Source organism: Larus michahellis, chromosome Z (assembly GCF_964199755.1).
Source record: "Larus michahellis chromosome Z, bLarMic1.1, whole genome shotgun sequence".
Lineage (NCBI taxonomy): Eukaryota > Metazoa > Chordata > Aves > Charadriiformes > Laridae > Larus > Larus michahellis.
The window spans coordinates 43,627,261-43,649,224 of NC_133930.1; the positions used below are offsets into that span (position 1 = coordinate 43,627,261).

General features: G+C 41.7%; 1 protein-coding gene across 2 annotated transcripts in view; it reads left to right on the forward strand.

Moving 5' to 3' along the window:
- NTRK2 (neurotrophic receptor tyrosine kinase 2) overlaps window positions 1–21,964 on the forward strand; it is a 206,380-nt gene that overhangs the window by 152,131 nt on the left and 32,285 nt on the right. For both annotated transcript variants that reach the window (XM_074571083.1, XM_074571082.1), the window contains 3 exons: window positions 1,981–2,111; window positions 8,308–8,480; window positions 12,165–12,399. In XM_074571083.1, the coding sequence (XP_074427184.1) occupies window positions 1,981–2,111; window positions 8,308–8,480; window positions 12,165–12,399 (539 nt within the window). The remainder of the gene's footprint in view (window positions 1–1,980; window positions 2,112–8,307; window positions 8,481–12,164; window positions 12,400–21,964) is intronic.

A 21,964-nucleotide genomic window follows, 5' to 3' on the forward strand; every position in this document is an offset into this window, starting at 1 on the left:
TTGGTTCAGGCTTGTCTTATGCTGATAGCATTTTGTGCTTTAGCTTGAAAAGCCAATGCTGAGGAGAAAATGAAAATACAAAGCAAATTTCTACTGACTGCAGTGGAGCCACGCCGGTAGCTGGCCAAACAAAGCGTACACATAAGAATGCATCACCACAATAAAACTTAATCTTACGCTAGACAAGAGTTTGACAAGAGTGAAAAACATTGGTACCTTGCAGTCTTATTTCACATGTACTTGGCGATTAATGGGATGTGTGGCCTCTGCCAGGAGACCTGGCGTTGGAGGAGGAGGCGGGCAATGTTCTGCCTGCAGCCACCATCTGCAGGGACAGGTCAAGCCCTGGTGGGTCTGGGGTGGCATGGGGAGAAAGCTGGCTTTCCTCACTCCGCTCCCAGGGCATGGTGGGCCTGCTTGCATGCCGGCCTGGGGATTTCTGGCAGGTGCCAGCTGGGTCTGGTGGAGGTCTGCTCCTCAGGTGCACTGACTGCCTGGCAGACTCATGATGGGGGCACTTGGGGACATCTCTGGCTCTCCTGGCTTGCTTCAGCAACTGGGCTCCCCTTGCATGCACACACATGGATATAAAGTGTGTTTATACATGCAGTGCGCTCAGGTTGTGTTGCTGGAGGCTCAGGGTGTGGGACACACTTATTTTTCTCTTATACAACGTGGGCCCTTTCTCCAAATGCTGGGGACAGGCTGTGCCATATCTCCCCACTGCTGTTATCAGCAGCACTCTGTTTTCCATCTTTTAATAATGGAAGCGAGGCGCTTTCTGCGTTAAGTGGTCACCCAGTTCGGAAGAGACATGTGGCCAAGCATGGAGGTGGGTTGGTTTGCATCTGAATATATCCTAAATTATTGGCAGGGTTCAGTCCTGGTCCCTGCAGTTAAGCAGCCAAGGTGAGATTCGTGACTTCACAGAAGCCATCCTGATGCCCATGCACCACTATTTACTTCATTGTGTTTAGCATTTAAGTTGCAAATAGGCTTTATCTAGGCAGCATTAAATTTCAGTGTTTGCAAAAGCAGCTAAACGCACTGAGGTTAAATTCATCAGTAGATGCTGACTGTTTTGTACAATTTCAGCAACACAAGCTGTCAACCCTGTTGAGCTGGCCAGTTAAACTGCCCTTACAGCTGCTTTATTTAGCTTGAACATTGCAAATTGATAATGTATTCTACAAAATTTGGTACAGTCTTTTAAATATTAAATCTTCTAATGGAAGCTTATGCTGAAAGGAAAATGTAAAATGAGTTGAACAAAAATGCTCAACGTCTTTAATGTCTGATTCAATTGATTCTGGCCAGAAATTCAGCTAAGGCTCTGTCCACTATGCTGACTAAAACCTTTGTCCATCTTTTATTTCTTTTACTTCAGAGCAATATTGTAAATCACATTTGCGAGAACAAAATTTCTATCTTATTATAACTGTAGTATAGCACAGAGAGGGAAAGCGGTTGAACAGGTGATAAGAGAACCAGAGGGTAAGTTGGATTTAGTTGAAAGAGGGCACATTTTGTTTTCTTGGATTAGGTTAATTTTAAAACTTTTGGGCTTTGGACGAGAAAGTTCAGCTATTGTTAGAAGTACAAAAATAGAAGTGATGTGAGAAAGGTTTGGTTTGTTTTCTGATTCTTTGTCTTCATGTCTTTAAAAAAAAAAAAGCAGCTTTGGCTGTTAGATATGTTCTGCAACAGTCATTGTATTACAATGATAAATGGCCTTTTCCCAGGTGACTCTTAATTCCATGTCTTCTTATCCAAAAAATATGCTACTCTCCAAATATAAATATATTAACTTGGTCTTTTTGGGCAAAGCATTAATGAATGACACATGGGCACTTTGATTCCTTCCATGACATGCACCCCACTCTGCAGGCAACCCTGTCTCCGTGTGGCTGTACTCATGGATCCCGTCCCATCCTGGCCTTGTAGCTCATTTCTGACCTCCATTTTGTCTTCTCTTCACAGTTGTGCAGCATATCAAGCGCCACAATATCGTTCTCAAAAGAGAACTGGGAGAAGGAGCCTTTGGGAAAGTCTTTCTGGCAGAATGCTATAACCTCTGTCCGGAGCAGGACAAGATCTTGGTGGCAGTGAAGGTAAAAGAGTCTAGGGTTTCCATTATTAATTCATGGTTGGTAATGCTATTTTATTTGTAAATGGTCATGTTTTCCTATTCTGTAGCCCAGTGTAACTGCTCTGATATATGTGGGAGGGTTCACAAGGCTAATGGAGTTTTAAGAAAATGTGATATTTGATCTTGCTGTGGATTATAAAATGAGAGCTGAATTTCATAAAGAAAAGAGGGGAAACAGACGGTGTCATAAAGGGGCAAAATCTTTTATGATCTATCTAAAATATAATTAGTGAAAAATAGTGTCTAGGTCATTAAAATTAGATGTGATATATATGTGTGTCTAAAAAAATAATCAATTGCTAGCTAAGTGAATAGGTTATGTGTATAATTGCTAGTCAAAGAGGACCTTTCTTTTTCAGGATTGTGCCATTCTTTTAGTCAGCCACTGAAATTATCTGTGGGTAATAGTCATTAATATAGCTGCCAGGAATGTTATAACAAACTTGTGGATAATATTGTCATAGGCTGTTAAACAATGGCTGTATGGAAAGCCAGAAGTCATGATCTGTCAGAACTGGAGCAGTGACTATTATACAGCTCCAGTCAGCTGTCCCAAAACACAGTACAGAGGAGGAGGAGACTACGTGAAATCTTAGAGTTTCAAGTATACAGAATAGTTCTCACATTTCTGGGGGAAAAAAAAAAAAAGGAATTTTTTTGGTTCTCCTAAAGAGCACAGATTACATGGTACGTTGGGAATTTACCAAGGAGTAGGAAGATTTTCAACTGATCTCAAAGCTTGGACACCAAGCCTGCTTCACCGTACCAAGCCTTTTTGTCTCTCAAAATGGAAAGGCTGAGGGTCCGTTATTGACCTCAGCTATGGGTGTATGCTAGAAAACAATATTGGTGAAACTACATTCTAAGAGTTTGCAAAGTCTCCCTGGCAACAATCTCTTATCGCCATCTGTAACGTTCTGCCAAAAGCTGAACAAGGTGTTCAGCATTTGAAGTATCTCATTATATGCAGGGGGAATACACATTTAGAATTTGGGCTGTGCCTAAGGATCAGAAAATATTATTATTTGACCAGTCACAATTACGCAACCATTGGTATGTTTTTGATCAAACCATGCAGTAAAAGAAATCACGTAGACCAACTTTTTGAATTTGGAAACAAGAAATAGGCTTTTGGATCTAGCAGTGAGAGAACATGAAAAGAGGAGGGACTCGTAGAGTGCTTCCTTGCTCCATCAAAAATAACAGGTTTTTGGGGTTTGCCAAGGTTACAAGCTTTTTGATACTTGGAAGTTGTTCAGGTATGTTGACTGTGAGAAAAAATTAAGCCCTGGAGGGATATAGCATAGACAGGAGAAAGCAAGAGATAGGAGATGACAAAAGTAGGTCTGAATGAATTTTCTATTGTATTTTGGTGAAGCTAGAGTGGAAATTGCCCTTCCTCTATCACTTCAGGGAACTGCTTGATAGCAAAATAAAAGTCTTTCCATTCACTTGCTGCCTTTGAAAGTCCTGACAAAATGGAGCTTAGCACTGCTGCTGTTAATGCTGAGCCATGCTTTCTCTCTGCTGCTCTTTCTTGGTGTAATTCACAAGGAACAGCATTCAGCCTTTAAAGGCAGAGATGTCTCCATGAGTTTAGATGACAAATCTATCAGTTTTCTAGACCAGTTGTCATACTTTTTTTTTTTTTTTTTAACCAAACCCACTCTTTATAGTGTCCTTAACAAGTATCTTGCAGGCAGCTCTGGGGACAGGTTATGCCCATTTTATGTTTCTCGTGTTGGCTCTTGAACATGTGACTCTGGCTGCTGTCAAGGAGCAGATTTCTTGGCCTACTGTGCCATTGGATTGATCCCCAAATACCTGAGGGGTTAAATGCCTGGTGCTTCTCTCTTTCACTGTGGTACCAAACTGTAGCTTACAGGTGTCCTGCAGTCACAGTGGAAGTCAAGGGATGGACCTCACTGATACACAGAGAGCTAGCCAGAGGACTGAACCCCACTGCTGGGCCTAGGGTTTGGTAGTGAAAGTGTGTGAATTTTTTTTATTTAATTATTTTTTTAATCTTAGAGAAGCATACCTGGATGCCAGCTGCCATACAGAGGGCAGCTCCTCCTGGCACACAGCAAGGTCTTTAGAGAACTTCACCCCTGTGAGCAAAACCACAACAAACTTGTCTCTATGACATAGGTTCAGTGAGCCAGTGGGAATGTGTACTTGCTGAGGAGTAAGGCAGTGTGGATTTTGGCAGCGAGGAGGCACGGTCTCACCTGCACAGGGTGGATTAGGATGGCTGGTGGTCCCCACTGGCTGCCTGTGCCTGCTGGTTGCTGGGCAACTGCGTGGTTCGTGCCTGGCCCTGAGCATCACTCGATCTGACTCAACATGAATCCTTCTCCTTTTCGGCCAGCTGGTATCTGAAATGCTGACGTTGCTGCAGCAAATTATTTAGGAGCTAAGAGGCCCAGAAAAATCTGTGAAGATATAAAGTCAGGCTTAGCATAAACAAACCAAAGTGCTTGAGTTTTTGCTCCTTGGAAGAGGAGAAAAACAACCAGGCTTTTTCAGGGGAGCACAGAATGTTTGGTAATGCTTTCTATGGGTCAGACCCTGTGAGCAAAGAGCTTAACCACAGGTTAAGCTGATTGCATGGACATTGTACTAGCCTTCTTCCTGTGTGAGTTTGCACATCACCATTTGCTGCAGGCACTTTTAGAGAACACAGGGTAAAGGAAGGAAAAATTATCATTTCCTTGCAGGCCATTTTGCCGTGCCACAGTGGTTGTTCAGACCTAGATCCATACTGTCATCTCATAGGGTTGGATTCCTCGGCATAGTCTTGCACTAGTTAAAACTGGCTGGAGCTGGATGTGAGGATGACTGCCAGGGCACAGGTTAGCAGGTGCCTCAGGCTCCCCTGGAGACTGGAGGGGGATTCACCCTGTGGTGCTCTAGGCTTGTGCTCAGCTAGCAGACTGCTATGTGCATGAGGCAAAGAACATTTTTACAGCACCTGCAGAGGAAAACCAAAGGTTTCTAACTCTTCTGGCCTTCAGTTCAAGAAGGATCAAAACCACCCCTTCCTTTCTTGAGGAAATAGACCACCGAGCTCTTGTATGGTGACAGGGAGCAGTAGTAAGGATTTCACTGGGGAAGGATGAAACTGTATAAAGGACAACTGTCATGAGAGTTTCATTGCCAACTCATACTGATGTTGGTGAGAGCCACATTCCCTCACTCTTACTCTGACTCCTCCGTGAATGCAGCTCTCTGGTGTCGGGGTGGACTAAGGAGCGGGTGGTTTGCACTCGCTACAGAGCACAGGTCTGCAGAAACCAGATGGTACATGGATACCTGGGCAAGGACTCTGTGGAGAAGAATAAGCATGAGGTGGCAGTCTGACTGTCACAAGGATGAACTCAGCAGATGTGGAACTCCTGTAACAGCCAGGGTGTCCCTCTGTTGCCCGAGGGAGCGTGTCCCTCCTCCTTAGCTGCTGGACTGAGTGGTTGTGAGCACATGGCGTTGTATCTCAACTCCTACTCAGGAAAAACTCCTGTTGACTGGTGAGAGTGCTTTGTGCACATAACTTCAGTGTACTTGTCAGTAATGATAATACAAATGAATATGTCTTTTTCTTTCTTTGTGCTCTTATGGTTTTATTTTGGTTTTTTTTCCCTCTCTTGCATTGAAACAAGCTAAATGCATTAATCAATGTCATTTCTATGTAAATTCTACGTACTTATTGATTTTTTCACTTTCCAGTCTCATTCTTGCCTGACTGTGTCAGCTGCCTCTCGTGCATTGTGTCTGTTCTATGGGCTGCATGAAATAATGAAAACGGGGTTTTGCAATGTTGGGTGACAGAAATTCAAGTTGTCCCATGGTAGTAGAAACCCTGCCTGAGTTTTACCTAGGTTTTAGACCTTTTTGTATTTTGGTGTTTGACAGAAAATATGTAATTGCCATGGCAACTGCTCTGTCATATGATAATTTTGCTGTTTCTGTGAGATAAAAAGCATCTTCTGAAATATACAATATGCCATCCTCACAGGGAAGAGCTGTCAGCTTTTTTACTGTCTTTCCAGGGAAAGAGCCTGCTGGAAAGAGTATCAGCCTGTGCTTTTTCCTGTCATTTTATTTTCTGGGTTCCTATTATTTAAAAATGGGGCTTATATGAATTGTTTTTCTAATTCTGTTGTTGCAAAGAATTAAAATCCAGTTGCTTTATACATGAAACCACCAGAAGAAGCTCAAGTGACAACACTTCCAGTGATTTCATTATATAGTGTAGATTGGACTGTGGGTTGGTGCCTGTATCATGTTAAAGCATCATCCCAGAGCCTGGAAGCGTTGGAATACATTTCAATTTCAGTCCTTGCTCGGTTCAGCTGTTATTTTTTGGGGACTGTAGTGGGGAGCCAATTTGATATCCCCTTTAGATGACATAGTATACTAATCTATCGTGTCTTGTGAAGCTTTGATGATGAAATATCCTTGTTGCATCATTATTGGTAAAACTTGTGGAAGAAAGGTTCTGGGCCTGAAGACACATGAGATTCACAAGTTAGTGGGTCCCTCAGGGAAGGGATGTCTGTGGCATGACTGATTTCTATTGCCTCTAGGATCCATAGAGCCTGAAACCCACAGGGAAAAGCCTGTGAATTTGGTAGATGGCTATCCAGTCTGCCCTGCCCCTTGTCATCCCATGTGGACATTAGTGTGGTAGATGTTCATATTTCAAGACCTGTGGTTGCATTTTCACAAGTAAAGCAAGTGTTTTCTCCAACGGTCATCTTTTAGTCTCTTCTTCACACATACATACATATAATACTAGAAAAGTGAACAGAATTGTCTCTGTTAAAGAAAAACTCTGAACAAACAATGGCTTCTGCAGCTAAAAACTGTGTTTGTTGGCAGAATGATTTCACAGTATTAACGTGTTCTGTGTCTGTTCTGATGAGTGTCGTGGTCCCATATATGAATTCAGGGTAGAAAATAAAGTGACTAGATGGCCAGGAAAAGCATCTTTAGTTAAAACAATGCCACTACTTTTGTGTTTCATCTTCCTTTGTATTAAGTCTAGGTGTAGTTAAAATCCAGAAGTACAGAGCCCAGACATCGGTTTCTGTGAATCATAATTTGTGAACATTGGTAACCTGCTGTCTTTCTCTTAGTCTTTTAGAAATATTGTTTGAATTAATATAGTGCAACCACTCTGCCTTTTGAAGGTAGAGCCTGGTAGTGGTTGATTGTCAATTACAATTATTCCTCATTTAATTGGTGTCAGATTTTGCTTTATTTTTTTTGGTGCATGAAAGTGTTTCCTTGCTCAGGAAGTGTAATTCTCAAGAAGCGATCTGAAAACTGCCTATGTGTGGCAGTTAAATTAGCATTATTTCGTTATACAACATTTAAGCCTCCTACTTGATCCGGTGTTGATGTATTTCCTTCAAAATGAAAATATGCAGAGCTGTATAAATAAAAGGGGATGAGAAAAATTGACGCCCCAGAATTCTGATCTGCATCTACTTCCTCTTTGCCTATCAGTTTAGGATTGATCCTCCAGTTACTTATACATATGCTTAATCTTAGGCATGTGAGTAGATTTACTGAGTCTCTAAGGAGTTTCTGGCTGAAGCCTCAGGTTGTAAGTTCTGGTCCAGGGGTGTATCCTTGTATAAATCTGCCTAATGTGTAGCACACCACACGGGCCAACATCAGCAATAGTGACATTAGTAATACATAAAGAATGCATCTATGTTCCCACTAAGCAAGCAGACTTTTATTTTAAAGAACTTACAAGAAAGGTATAAATACCAACAGGATACCAGCATTTGCCTGAGTTAAATGCTAAAGGATATGAACCAGCTGTGTGCTAAGTATATTTTTTGGATAAGACCAGTTTATTTGTTCTGTGTTTAGAAAACACTTGGCACAGTAAGATCATGAGTATTCCTACATTCTCTTACAAGAAAAATTGTTGTTTGGGATGACGTGCGGCAGGAGAATGAAATTGTACTGCCATTATTTAATTGCACTTAAACATCACACCTGCATTTCTAGAAGTTAAGAAAGTACTTCCTCCATCCTTTATGCGGTAGAGTGTCCTTATCTTAACCTTACAGTGCCATCCCACATGTTCGCTACCTTCTGCGAGCATCTCCCCTTGCTTACATTTTTGTTTTCTTCATCAGACACTGAAGGATGCCAGCGACAATGCCCGCAAGGACTTTCACCGTGAGGCAGAGCTGCTAACTAACCTGCAACACGAGCACATCGTAAAGTTCTACGGCGTCTGTGTCGAGGGTGATCCGCTCATCATGGTCTTTGAGTATATGAAGCATGGAGATCTTAACAAATTCCTCAGGTAAATCCACGAACACATATTGTGCTGGAGAGCCAGAAGTGGGCAGAGAAGGTAGGTGTTACTGGTACTTAATGTGAAATTAACTACTACCACTGGAAATGCTGACATCTAGGAGTGCAAATCTGTGCAACTCTTCTCTTCTGTATGGGGGTGTGGGGCTCATTGTTTCTTTGCCTAGTTGGAAGTACCATTAAGTCAAGCCTTGTGCTTTGCGAGAAAGGAATGTGAACCAAAGAAATATTGTTTTCAGTATATTTCAGTGTATTCTGAATTGTATGGTTATAAATCTTAGAGTAGGAATCATTTTCTTGCAGGCTTTCTGGTAGCACTTGGGAAGATCCCACTCAACACCTATCGTTATCTGTAGGCATCTAAGAGCTTTTGAAATCTAACCACTTTTCTCTTCCCTCCTCTCAGTGTTTTGGAAAGACTGCCATTAATCTGAAGCAAGAAAACTGTAAGCCATGGAAACTTCAGTGCAATGGAAAATGCTACATCTTGGGGTCCAGATTAGGGCTGTATTTCATAACACTATTCAGGAACGTGCATCAGAAATTTAAATTTGGTAGTAAAGTAGTCATAAATAAATAGATGATACCTAAGATTCACAATAATAGGTAACTCAAGAACTGGGAAGTTACAAACAGCAGGCCTGTGTACGTGTCATTTCCACTAGCCTGCGCTTGTTGACGTAAAAATAAGCAGTTAAGAGACAGCTTTTGCTCTTGTGTTAAAAATTCTGTTTGCATAAGGGACTGTTCTTTCAAGACCTTCATTTCATTGAAGGATTATCACGATTTACTGAGATCTCTCCTGATGAAGATAACTAGTGGTACCACCATTTTAGAAAGATACCTGTGACACAGCTGTAAAACAATAAAAACTGATGTCCCTTTAAATGGGTTCAGATTTTCTGTCTGACTGAAATAGCTAGTGACTACTGGTGTCACTATTTATGTATTTTTGATAGCCTACGTGAAATGAGTTTGCTGTCTATCTGATCTCCACTGAACAAATAGGCACACCGTAAAAGCAAATGACTTCAACTAGCATCCTCCCTTCTTGGCAGGGCTGCCAGATTTGGCAGAGAGACCGAGGCCTGAACTGCATATGCAGAGCAAACACTACTATTTTTCCAAGACTGATTGTTTCTCTGGCAAAGGATTTAAGTATATTGTCAGGGCTATGTCAGGGCGTTTGCATTTGCCAGCTTGGACCTCTGCCGTGGACCAAGAGAGAATGGCACTTTCCTAAGATGCCTCCTCAGTACTTTTTCAGAACATTGAATTTCCATTAGAAGAAGCAAGATTTACAGCTGATAAGAAACAATTTCTTATCTCATAAGAAATACTTATTCTTTTATTCTTTTTGATTGGTCTTTTCTTACCTCCTAACTCTGATTTTGAATTATGGTAGAGAAAGGTAGTTTAGCAGACAGTGTATTTCCTACTTTAGGTCTTTTCTTTTTTTTAATTATTAATCAGCCCTTGTCTATAGAACATAAAATGATTATGCTGGGACAAGCTGTTAAACCTAAGCTCCGATTTGTCATTCCCATCACATTTGCTGCAGTTTGTGCTGCAGATCAGAGGTTAGTTGTAAGCATGCTTTAAGAGCCTGTATTTCTTACCCTGCAGCGCCACCAAAGGCTGCCAGGGAAAAGCAAATCCGAAATTTAACCCAAATGAGCCTTGCTAACTGCATGCAGCCAAAGGCTGTTCCAGATCTAGGACTAAAGCCTCAAAGTCATGCCTGCCCTGTGCTTGTTCTAGCTAGTGAATACGAAGAAATCTCTGTCAATATTTGTGGCCGTTGCAGACACTGACGATCATCTCATCTACAGCCAGCACCAAGAGGACAGCAAGGTGGATGGAGTGTTGAGAATAATCCACAAGTTTCATTAGATACAGACCATGTCCTCAGGGAAGCTAGCAAAAGATGAAGAGTTCTCTAATTTAGCCACTCAGAGGTTAATATCTGAGAGCAGGCATGAAAAAAATTCATGCAATGAAAAGGTACAGTGCTTTTCAATAGGAATTTGCCTCTGAGTCTTACCCCCACCAACCCAGACTAGTTGAATGTACACTGTGGAAGAGAGCTTCTTTGCCTGATACCAGATGCAGTCCCCGCAATGATATACACCTTCCTTCATTTCTTTCTTACATCTGTCACTTTACCCATGAAGTTCTTCCCTTGGGGCAATTTTAATATCATATTTCTAATAGGTAGTGTCAGATTTGATCTCAGATTTTGATTAATTTCCAAGTCTTTTCCAAAATCCTGTGCCCTTCCCGTAGGGAAAAATTAAGGCCTCACCTCTATTGATTAGAAAGGTGATTCTCTGAAACTCCTTTTTGTAGGAAGGAAGGACTTTTGAGAGAAAATAAAAATCAGTTCTTGAGTATTAAAAAAAAAAAAAAAGAGTTGAGGATGGAAGAGAAGATGTGATCTCTCAGAAAGAATAGTCTGCAAAATGGAATAAAAAAGGCATCTGAAAACCCAGAATAATGGAGTGGATGGAAAGAGATATTCAGAATATTATGGGATGTGTCACATGAATAATGATTGCCAGATGACTTCATGAATTGGATAAGGATTAGCTAGTAATTCTTACTTTAAAATGTTGTGTGTAGGAATGTTTCTATGTTTCTGTCTTCAAGATACTAGAATGTTACGCATGTACATCAGAGCTAACATAGTTAAGATGGGTGAACCACATGTGTTACAGTACTTTGCTGGGCTTTCCAAATGCAAAATGGCTCTCCTTCTGCTGGAGTGTATACAAGTTTCTCATTAATCAGTTGATTATTGCATCTTAGGGACCTGCTAGGTCTTAAAAAGCTCATATTTCTGAAACTGTTTAGTTCTTCCAGATAGTGTGGTTTTTTGTGTCCTCTTCCTATTGCAAAGAATTCCCATCTCAGGCAGGAATCACCCTTGGTGATGAAAGAAGCAAAAATAGTTTTCCGCTGGGCATTTGCATAGGAAATTAGAAGTGTAAATCTAAAATAGCTACCCTTGTTTCTCAGATAGCATCTCAGAATGAAGTTAGCTCTTTCTTCTTTAAGAAAAGATGGAAGGGTCAATGGACTGTGTCCCTGTAGAAATCAAAGAATGCCAGTCATAGGAAAAGTGATGCTATGCATTGCCTTTCGCTCTGTGGCCTTTTACTTTATAGAGTGATAAGGTTTTCCTCAGTTAACAAACAGCTGCATTTGCCAGCCTTTCTCTGGAAAAGAATCATAGAATTGTAGAATACCAGCTTGGAAGGGACCTCAAAGGTCGTCTGGTCCAGCCTTTCTTGGCAAAAGCTTGGTGTGGACAAGATGGCTCACACTGACAACTGAATCTTAAAAGCATCCAGGTTACTAGATTGTGAGAACGGAACGGGAGGAAGGTAGATTTTGACAAAGGGGTGTTATTATGAATGCATGTGCCTTATTTCCATAAGCAATATATCTCCTGTTGTGTAACGCTCTTCACACCACCTGTCTTTCACACAGTGAAGGAAAACAATAAATAAAAAAAGACAAGATACAGATTTTCCCCTATTTCATCAATGAATTCGTAGCCCTTTTTGTTATTTTTGAGTGAGCCAGTTGTGCGGCTTTAGGCTCACTAATGCCTTTCACCTCTCCAGCTTACAAGTGGCCTATTACTTAATCAGCTTGTATTTTGGTGCAGGGCACATGGACCAGATGCAGTACTGATGGCAGAAGGCAACCGTCCTGCTGAGCTGACCCAATCCCAGATGCTTCATATTGCCCAGCAGATTGCAGCTGGTATGGTCTACCTGGCGTCGCAGCACTTCGTGCATCGGGATCTTGCTACCCGGAATTGCCTGGTTGGTGAGAACCTACTGGTGAAGATTGGGGATTTTGGGATGTCTAGAGATGTGTACAGCACAGACTACTATAGGGTAAGTGAACTGCTGTAGTTGGTAATAACCCAGGTTTTATTCAGTCATCTTACCACGCTGATGTGACTGATTCTGCTTTTACACTCGAACTTCTGTCAGTCAAGTAACTTAGAGGCTGGCATGTGGAGAACCTGGTTTTGAGTTCCAAAGTTTTGGTAAATTTGGAAAGAGTTAATCAGAGTAAGATTGACAGGTCCTGTTGTTTGTATATGTTGGCTTTATAGTCTAATAATAAATCACAAAAAGGTCTTTTTCTTTGTGCAGAAATTTTGCATGTTTGCTTGGCTTTAGTGAAAAAGAAGCAGCAGCAGATAAAAAGAAAGAGTGGGTAATCACATTTGGCCCTACACTTTGAAGTTATTAAAATACGTTGTTAACGTATCACTAAGACCAATGGAAATTGTAACCTTTGGGTATTGCATAATGTTTCAGTTTACCAGAGGAGGTATAAGTACTGGCCAGCAGTACTGGACCAGTTATTTTACTCAGGAAGAGACTAGTGAGAAATTGTTATATACCCAAGCACTTGAAATCCTGTCAGTAAGTTTCTCCTGCCTTAAGCCAGGTCGTTAGTCTTACTGCTTATGGTTGAAGAGTTGTTTTGTGATGGGTAAAACTAGTCCATTGCACTCGTTCATCTGACCCAGGCCATTTTCCTGAGCTTGATTGCCATCAAATGATCTCTGAAGTTTACAAAGGGCTTCTAGGATGGCTAGGATAAACAGAACTGTGTACATTAATTACTGTTGTTGATGTTGTGTTTTTACTATGTGGCAAGCCATGTAGTTGACAGCGTTTGCTGTTAGCTACCATGTGTGTAATTTGATGATTGGAGCTGAAGCTATCGGGTGTTTGTGGCTTGGGGAAGGCAATCTGTGGCCAAGCTGGTAAGTTTATAAACCCTAGAATTTATCCTGTAAGATAAGCCACTCAGCATCTTTAAGAACACTTTCTGTATCTACCTTTCACATGACTTGTTGCCACTGAATTCCTTATAGGTAAAATGAAGGCCTCTTCCTTAGCCACACAATTTGGGCTGCTGTGTCCATAGAGGAGAGTGTCACCTCAGCGTCAGTGTTTGTGGGATGCCCAGAAAGAGATTGTCTCTACATCCAGATGAAGCGGGACACAACACAGGAAACAGCGCACAAGAATAGTTGTTGAGTGTTGTTTCACTTAACAGCGGAGAAGTAACAGTCTCCTCTCTTCATTGTCTTTTCTTTCAAAAGGCAAACCTAGTATTTAGTAAACACAAGAGGCAGATCCCTCTTATATTTTGTTATTTTGGAAACTTGGCACTTCGAGCTATTTGGTCAATGTAAAACAAGCATGACTGCACTTCAGAACTTGGAAAAATATACAGAATGGTAATCACTGCCTCTGTTTGTGTTTGCGAAGACATCAGTGAGCACCAAAGGCCAGGGTTTCTTGGTTTTGCATTTGAAGTATGAGCAATATTAGTTGGGACTGGAGGCATGTCTCTGTTCTGTATTTCATTTAAAATGGATTTGTTTACCATGTTTGTCATTACACTTAAGAATGAATGTCCATGCTTAACAGTGAGTGTTTGCAAAGGCCTTGACAGTCAGAGGCAGGCTTTTTTGAACAATAAATGCGCTGCTTATTTTTGGAAAAAAGTTAATACTCCATGCTGCAGAAAAACTACCTGCAAAAAGGAATGGAAGCTAAGTTATCATATGGGCTTCCTGGGGACAAGTGAGGCCTGGCACAGACATGTGACAGTGTATTGAATCTGGCGTCATCTTACCTGCTCCTGTACCTCTGGGTTTAATCCTTGAGTCTTACACATGAGCACTCAAGCAAAGCTTCTACCCAATGAAGCACAAATTTAGAAGAAAAACTGTGACCTGGAGAAAGCAGGGGTTCACCAAAGGGAATTCTGGGTAACATGGATAGTCCTTTGGTACTTCTCCTTCAAGGGGCACACTGCTTTTCTCACTGTCTCTTATACAGAATCACTCTTTCTTTGCTTCTTCTCTCCCTCTTCATCACTTTTTTTGAGGCCAAGGGAGGATCTGTGGGATCCAGGGTGTAACAAAGGAGAAGAAAGAGGGAATAGTGTGAAAAGGGCGTAATCATGGATGTGAGAGAGGGAATGAAAAAGGCAGGAAAGGTAGGTGTAGAGAGGTGTTAGTAGTAGACACAAGTGTGTATGAAGGGAGAAAGACGTAGACAAGTGCCAGAGCGGAATGAATAAAGATGTGAAGTAGCATGGTTCCATGCCATGCATGCATGGCTTGCAGTATGATGGATGGGTATGAAACAAAGTTGGGTGGGTAGTCACTTGTTCTGCACAGTGAGAAAAACAAGAAGGACCATTTCTCTGGCACGTCATGTTCCAGCTGGCTTCTAGATGGTGCAGAGGAAGGACAGACAGCCTGCTGTGCCACCGTATTTCACAGTGATAAAATTTCGAAGTCACAGTTAAGCCTTTGGCCTGCCCTTTTTGGGCCATATGTAGGCTTGGTCAGAAGCTGGTCATGAAACAGTCAAGGCTATGATGACTTTCCAGATGGTTGCCTAGAGAATTATGTTCATGGCAGGCCTAAGTAATGAAACTGTCAGCGATGACACTGGGATGGCACTGACCTACCATACCTAATTGTTTATAGCAGGCTAAGTCTTTTTCACTGCTCAGGCTTAATTACATACATAGAAGCAATTCTTCCCCAAACTTGACAGCTTTATCTGATGCTTGTTGGAAGGATTTACGCAGCTTCAAAAAGCTCTGCAAGAAATGGTTCAGCATTTGTGTTTATTAATACACTGGAATCAGTTTTTTTGGATCCTACCACTCTGTCAGGATGTTAGATTTGCCCAAGATGATTATTTATAGCTTGCTTCTGTAAGATAAGGATGATCCCCAGTCCTTGTTCACTGTTAGATTGCTAATGACATTCTGCATTGAATCAGCTCAGTTGTTAAGAGATGCTTCAGGGAAGAGGGGGAGAGAAATAACCCTTGATCTAGGAATACATGTGATGCATGGCCCTAATTGCACAAGCTTTCCTTTTTCTCCTCTATTCTTTTTTCCTTTCTTTTTCATCAGGCAGGAATCTTGTGGGTGGGGGGAGCCCTGGTGTACATGCTAGCATTCAGTGTAACATCAGTAGTTTTCAATAGTCAGACCAGATGAGCCTGGTGACATGAAGAAACTGCAGTGGCTTTTCTTACCCATCACTACTGTCCACCTCAGGCCAAACTAAAACAACTTGTCAAGTAATTAGTTTGGTCTGTGTGCCAAATAGCTCCAGCAGCACTCTGCTGCACTGCAGTCTTTGTAGCACAGTGGATCATTTCACAAAGTTATTTACTTGCAGAGCTTAGGTCTCAGGTTCATTAGGGGCTTTTATTTGTTTTCTTGATGTCTGTTTTCCGTCATCTGGACTCCCAACCCCCACAGGTCAGGCTTTCCCATCTTTCCCTCTGATACCCAAATAGTGGGAGTCAGCAGCAGCTTTCAGTGGCTTGAAAGTATTGACACTGAAGCATGGGAACAACTACTTTGCTAATATTTGTTCTTGCACTCAGAGATAGTGTATCAGACCCTTTTTAGGCCTCCAGATCAGGTTTGCAAGTGGTTGTTCAAAAAAAAAAAAAAAAAAAAGGAAGGTCCTCTTATCCCAGTACTTGGAAAAACTTAACAAGGATATGCTCTAAATATCCAGCTTGGGTCAGCCAACTACAGGCTTGAGCCAAGGTTTTGGATGAAACTGTGATCTCACCAGAGTAAGGAAGAGCTTGGCCATTAACTTCATTAGGACCAGAATTTCACCCTCGCACATTTTTATGTTTGTCCAGTGCAGGATAGAGACTCTGTTTCTGATTTAGATTTATGGGGCTCAGTTGTGTAATCCCTGTTTAGTTATTGTATAATTTACTTGCCTTTATGCAACAACGCAAGGAACAGTGGAGAAAATAAGGACTTCTTTCCTCCGCTTGTACAAACCAAGCAAGGATCCATCAAAAGACCAAGGCTATTATTGAGGTTTCCATCTTCCTTTAGGCCCAAGTCGCCCCAAAGGGACGGAGAGGTTCATAAGCCACAAATTAGTTTCCTCTAGTTCTGGCACAGATGGGGCAGAAGAGGATGTGTTTCAGTATAAAGTTCAGTGACCACGTTCTCTTTAAAATCTTCTGCATATTTTGTACCATGTTTTGCTATTTATAGAGAGGATAGCATGTAGGGTTGGAAGAAGCAACATAGGTTACTGAGCCCAAGCCTTGCACTCTTGCAGGAAGCCATGCAGTAGGTGTTAAGGGTAGGAGGAGCTAAAAGAACCTCAGGCCTCCTCAAGCCACATGGAAAACCCCAACACTCATTAACACTTTAGTCCTTTCTATATAAGGCACCAAACCCCATAAAAATTCCAGTCTGCCAGGGGAAAAGAGGAGGGGATGTTGAGAGTATCAACAGTGTCCTAAGCCCCTAAAGAGAAATTATGTTTGGCAAAATTCCTGAGGGATCTTAGAAAGTCAGTGACACCTGACACAGAACAGGAGGTGTCAGCCACCCCCATCAGTCTCAGTGAGAATTGCCTTCTGATCTGGCAAACTGTATAACGCTATAAGTGCACCAGTGCACCAGCTGCACTAGTCTTTGGCATTACTGGGGTTTGGTGACACCCCTCAGAGCACATCTGGCCCTGTGACCTGTCCTCAGAGATGTGTAGGAACTGAAGTTCACCCAAAGCAAGATCCTACAGCAAGAGAGGAAACAAAAATGCAGGCAATCCCATGCAAGTCCTGAAGAAAGACTTTAGCTAAATAAATAAATATGGAGCAACCTGAAAAATGCTGACGGACTTCTCAAATGTCTCTCAGGTATACCACAAAATTGGATAGCAGCAGTCTTGTGTCTCTGAAGCTCGTATTTCTAACTCCTGGATCATTCCTGTCCTGTCACACAGACCCTTCCATGAAAGTGAATGTTGCAAATAAGTAGGATCCTGCTGCCAGGGCTTTTTATCAGTAAGCTGAATTAACTCATAATAAATGTACGCCCACTTGATCACTTTATTCTCCTCCTTTCCTAGCCTTTATGTCTCAAGTGCGTTTAGCAAAAGTACTCCCATCCCATGCCAGACTCTGTTGGAGGGTTAAAGAAGACACACTGTGAGGAGAAAAGGTTCTTCATTTTTCTTCTCCTCATGGTGGCCTTCTCCCATGACTTCCAGCATGTGAAACAGCAGTTTCAGTGTCTCTTTCCGGTACAGACATGACTAGGACTGTGTGGAGTACTTTCCAAATGAGATTTAGCCTGTTCTTGGATGAGAGGTACTTCCCAACCTCTAATGAAGACGTGCTGCATGGTACATCCTAGACTTACATAGTGTATGTCATTGGCACACAGTCACTGTGTTGTCAAACAGTGCCCTGGGCCACTCTCATCTTTCACTCCTTCCAAATGAAGAACATCCCGCCTTGTTAGAAGTTATTGGTTTCAGTCCCTCAGTGAATGACTTTGCAGTTCATACTGGCACATTTTGTACCTCTAGTGGTTCAGAAAGACTGTTGTCTCTCTCTTATTTTTAGCTGCTTTGGGGGCTGCTTTTTAAAAAAAAAATAATTAAAATTCAAGTCTTGTCTAATTTGGTGTTGAGTAAAGAACTAAGCAGAATCATGGTACCAAAAAGTAAACAGCTGAGGGAGTGAGAAAGATTTGTAAGGAAGTTTCCTAGATTTTTGTGGCTTTGTTTTTTAATGTTTTGTTTCTTGATCACTTTTATTTAATGTTAAGTGAGTATTTTGGGAAAGGATGTCTTTTTAAAACATAGAGTTCCCATGCACTTTCAGTTAAGATGTGAGAAGTTATTACACTTCTTAGCCTCCCCGGAAGACTTCCAGAAAAACTAAGGATTACACAATTCACTATTCCAGGCCAATTTTAAAAATACCCAGCTTTCAGACCTCATCGTTACATAAAAAGGTCAAAAACCCTTTTGAGAAACCTTTTTAACAGTTGGGAATATTACAGTCCTCAGCAAACAGTCCCAATTCTGATCTCGACTGTTGCTTAGCAAAGCTAGAGTAGCAGTTTGAAGATGGTGAAATAACTTTAGTATTGGAGTAGTGAAATGGCAAAGAGCATCTTGCTGTCCTTCCTTCCTGTGCAAGCCTAATATTGTAGAGTGCTGTATTTCTGGCAACTGCATAATATACTTTTCTGGTGACCCTCTCTATATGGAGCACTTACTAAAAGATAGTGCTAGTAAAATAATCACCAGAGAGTGATTTCGCTTAAGCTATTTCCAGTACCAAATGCCTATTTGCAAAGAGAATTAATGCATGACAGCAAGGGGCTAAAAAAAGAAAAGGCTGTTTTATCACTATTTGGGCTGTAACTAGCCAGGCAAGCACCATGATACAAATGTTTACAGGGAGGAACAAGTGTCTGTCTATTCTGAAAGGGCAATAGCAGCAAACACCTGCAGGTCTCAGCTGTGACTACAGAGATGAATACCTGTGTGGGGGAGTTTGGAGGAGGCTGCACTAAAGAAAACAAGAAAGAGTTACTGAGAAGTCAAGCAGCTTGTCAAGGCATCCTCGTAGGTGTGTGTATGGAATTGTCACAGTTTGAAAGCACAGTTTGAAGGCTTTTTATTAGCTGCTATTTTTGCATGCACTGCTCAAAAGGAAATTATCTGCTTCCCTACATGGACTTCTCAGCTCTCCTCCTCCGTCAGAGGCTCATTGCATCATGTGTAGTGCTGGGGAGGACAGAGGGTTCCAACAGCCCTGGAGGACGTGCACAGATGATTTCATGCAACTGGAAACAGTACAGAAAATAATGGGCTAACTTAAAAGATGTAAATCCGAACTAGCTGCCTTGAAGTCAGTGCAGTGACTCTGAACTTAAAATAACATAATTGCAAACAGAATTAGGCCTAATGATTTTAGAGGGCTTTTAGGAGCTTCTTAAAGGTCACCACAACGTCAGCATTTAGAAACTTCTGTGCACCAGGACATGGCATTATCCTGATGCTGAAGGATTAGCGGCATGGCTTGATGCCTGTTACTACTTGTCCATGACAGAATATATTCTGTTGTGTGCAGGAAGCATGCTCCTTCTCCAGCTCTTACCTACACATCCCTGACTTCTGGTGTTTTGTCTGGAATTGCAGTTTTCTAGCCTGCTCAGTTCTGCACAGAGAGGCCAAATTCAGCTTTGTCTCAGGCAAGTACAGTTCCATCTTTTTTAGCATGGCTATAGATGTAGTCACGTCCCAAGTGAAGTTTTCTCATCATCTTCACACCAGGGTCATTGGTCTTACTTAACAGTTCTGATTCCATCTGTTTTCACTGAGACAGATCCTAAGAGGGGAGTCCCAGTACGTTTTCTGTATTAGGGCTAGGAGAAGGAACATAAGATGTATAGCATGTGTAGTGTGCTGCATTTAACAGTGAGTTCTTACTAAACTCTGTCTTGCAGGGTTAATGACACGATAGTAATACAGAAAATGAGATTTTTAACTGTGAGGTTGGGAAATGCTTTGTTTTGCCAGATTTAAGCCCCCTCACATGCAATGTGCAAGTGGGAAGCCAGCTCCATGGCTCCTGGAGCACATTCTCCTTCAGTCTGTGAGATCAAAGAGTGTAGGGAAGGCAGAAAGAGAAAAACATAATGACTAGGTTGAAAAATGGAGCTGATTAAAAGACAAACTAGAGCAGAGTGACCTTGCTTCTGTGACCAGTTACTTGATTACCCATTGAATTTGGGTGTCTAATTATTCCTTTGTAAATCGACCCACACTAGATTTACGCCAGCGTAGTTCTCATGCAGAATGTCAAGAAATAGGTTTATCTTGAGAAAATAAATTCATTCAGGAAGCAGCACCTAGAAACATATTCCAGAAAATGCAGAAATCCTGTTGAATTACTCTATAGCTAAAAGCTCTGAATGTATGTCAATCAAAAACATAATCAAAGTGTTTGGAAATTTTCAAATGGAAATTTTCCCTCTGTTTGCTTCTGTTAAAAGCTTTGAAAATTTACTGTTTGGTCCCATTGTGGTTATAAAATGATATTACAGTTTTCAAGGATGGAAATTTTGGGTTTCCCACCCCATTTTTAAAGCATGTTAATGTTATGGTTTTCAGTGGGGTTACTCCTGCTGTATGCAGTTGGTAAGAGCCTTAGAATCCATATGCATACCTATAGAATAGCAGGAAGTTTACACAGTCAGCATCACCGGTGGCTGACACAAGCTTTTCTGTTGAGGGCCTCTTAGCGCAGATGTTCATTAACTTAAAAAGTCCTTTTAAAATTATATATACAAAACTGAATCATTCTCAAAAATAACCACACATATGGATATAAATTGCAGGAAAGCAATGATTCACACATTGAAATTAGCTTTACGAACCGCAATTTGGAGAGCTTTGCAGAATTCTGATCGAAATTGGCTCATTCCATTAAGTAGCAGCACAGCCCTACAAAGCCATTTTTGCAGATGCTGAAATTATTTGACTGCTGTTTTGATGTTTAGCACCAGGGCCATGTCCCCCATCCCAACTCTGTTCACAATCTGCTGGACTGTAGTTGGTGGATTGGTGGAAGCTTCTTCTGTTGACTTTACTAGAGCCAATGTTTTGTTTGAGGCTTTACAAAGTGAAAAGTCTACAGGCAACATTTTCTAGAGACCAGGTATAGGACAGCAAGAGAAATGATGAAGTGATTTCTGTAGTTTTTCTTCCTGGGTCAGGTCTTTGTGCAGACCATTACTGCCATTTAGTAATTGTGGGTAGGAACCACATGTAAATATCTGGAGAGAGAGAGATACTGTACTGTAGTGCTACAGATTGTCGCTTTTGGCAGGAACTCTGCAAAGCAAATGACAGAACTCCAAAGGTTAGCAGCTGAAGCTGTTGACTTTGTGATGTGTGATGTGCACAGTGTGAGGAAAAGATGATGTGGGAACAAAATGAGAAAAGATTTCTGGGAGCACTGTGAGCACAGTCAGAAGCTGGAGCGGCAGCTCCTGGCTGCTGCTGAGCACTGGTGCACCTTTTGCGATGGTGCCGCTACCCCCACTGATGGGGACAGCACAGAGAGGCCACCCAGAGGGAGCAGGACTAAACCAGGCTTCTTCTTTGAGGACTGATCACAGAATCAGCTCCCAGCAGAGTCTTTGCAAGCTTCCAGCTGGAAAGTTTTCTTATGCAAATGGCCTCACTCCTTGCAATAGGGAAAGCAGTTGCTAGGCAGTTTTCCTAAATATGCGGGTTTTTTTCCTATGCCCAAAGGGCAGTGGGCACTGTTTTGGCTCACGGAACTCAGGAAGCACAGAAAGGAAGAACTAGACAATTAGACTATGAAGTGCTATGTGTAACAGGATGAATCGAGAGGATGAGAGGACAGCATCAGCTAGTAACAGAGCAGAGCCTACAAATCTGGCTCTGTAGATTGGTGAATGCATAGCAAAGAGCTACTGATGGTGAGTGGAAATGGGGAACAAGGAAAGCAGTGTGTGATACTGCATGTCACATAGATATTCACTACTCTCTGGGTCCTTCAGCTGTGTGATGGAGTACCTGGCCAACCA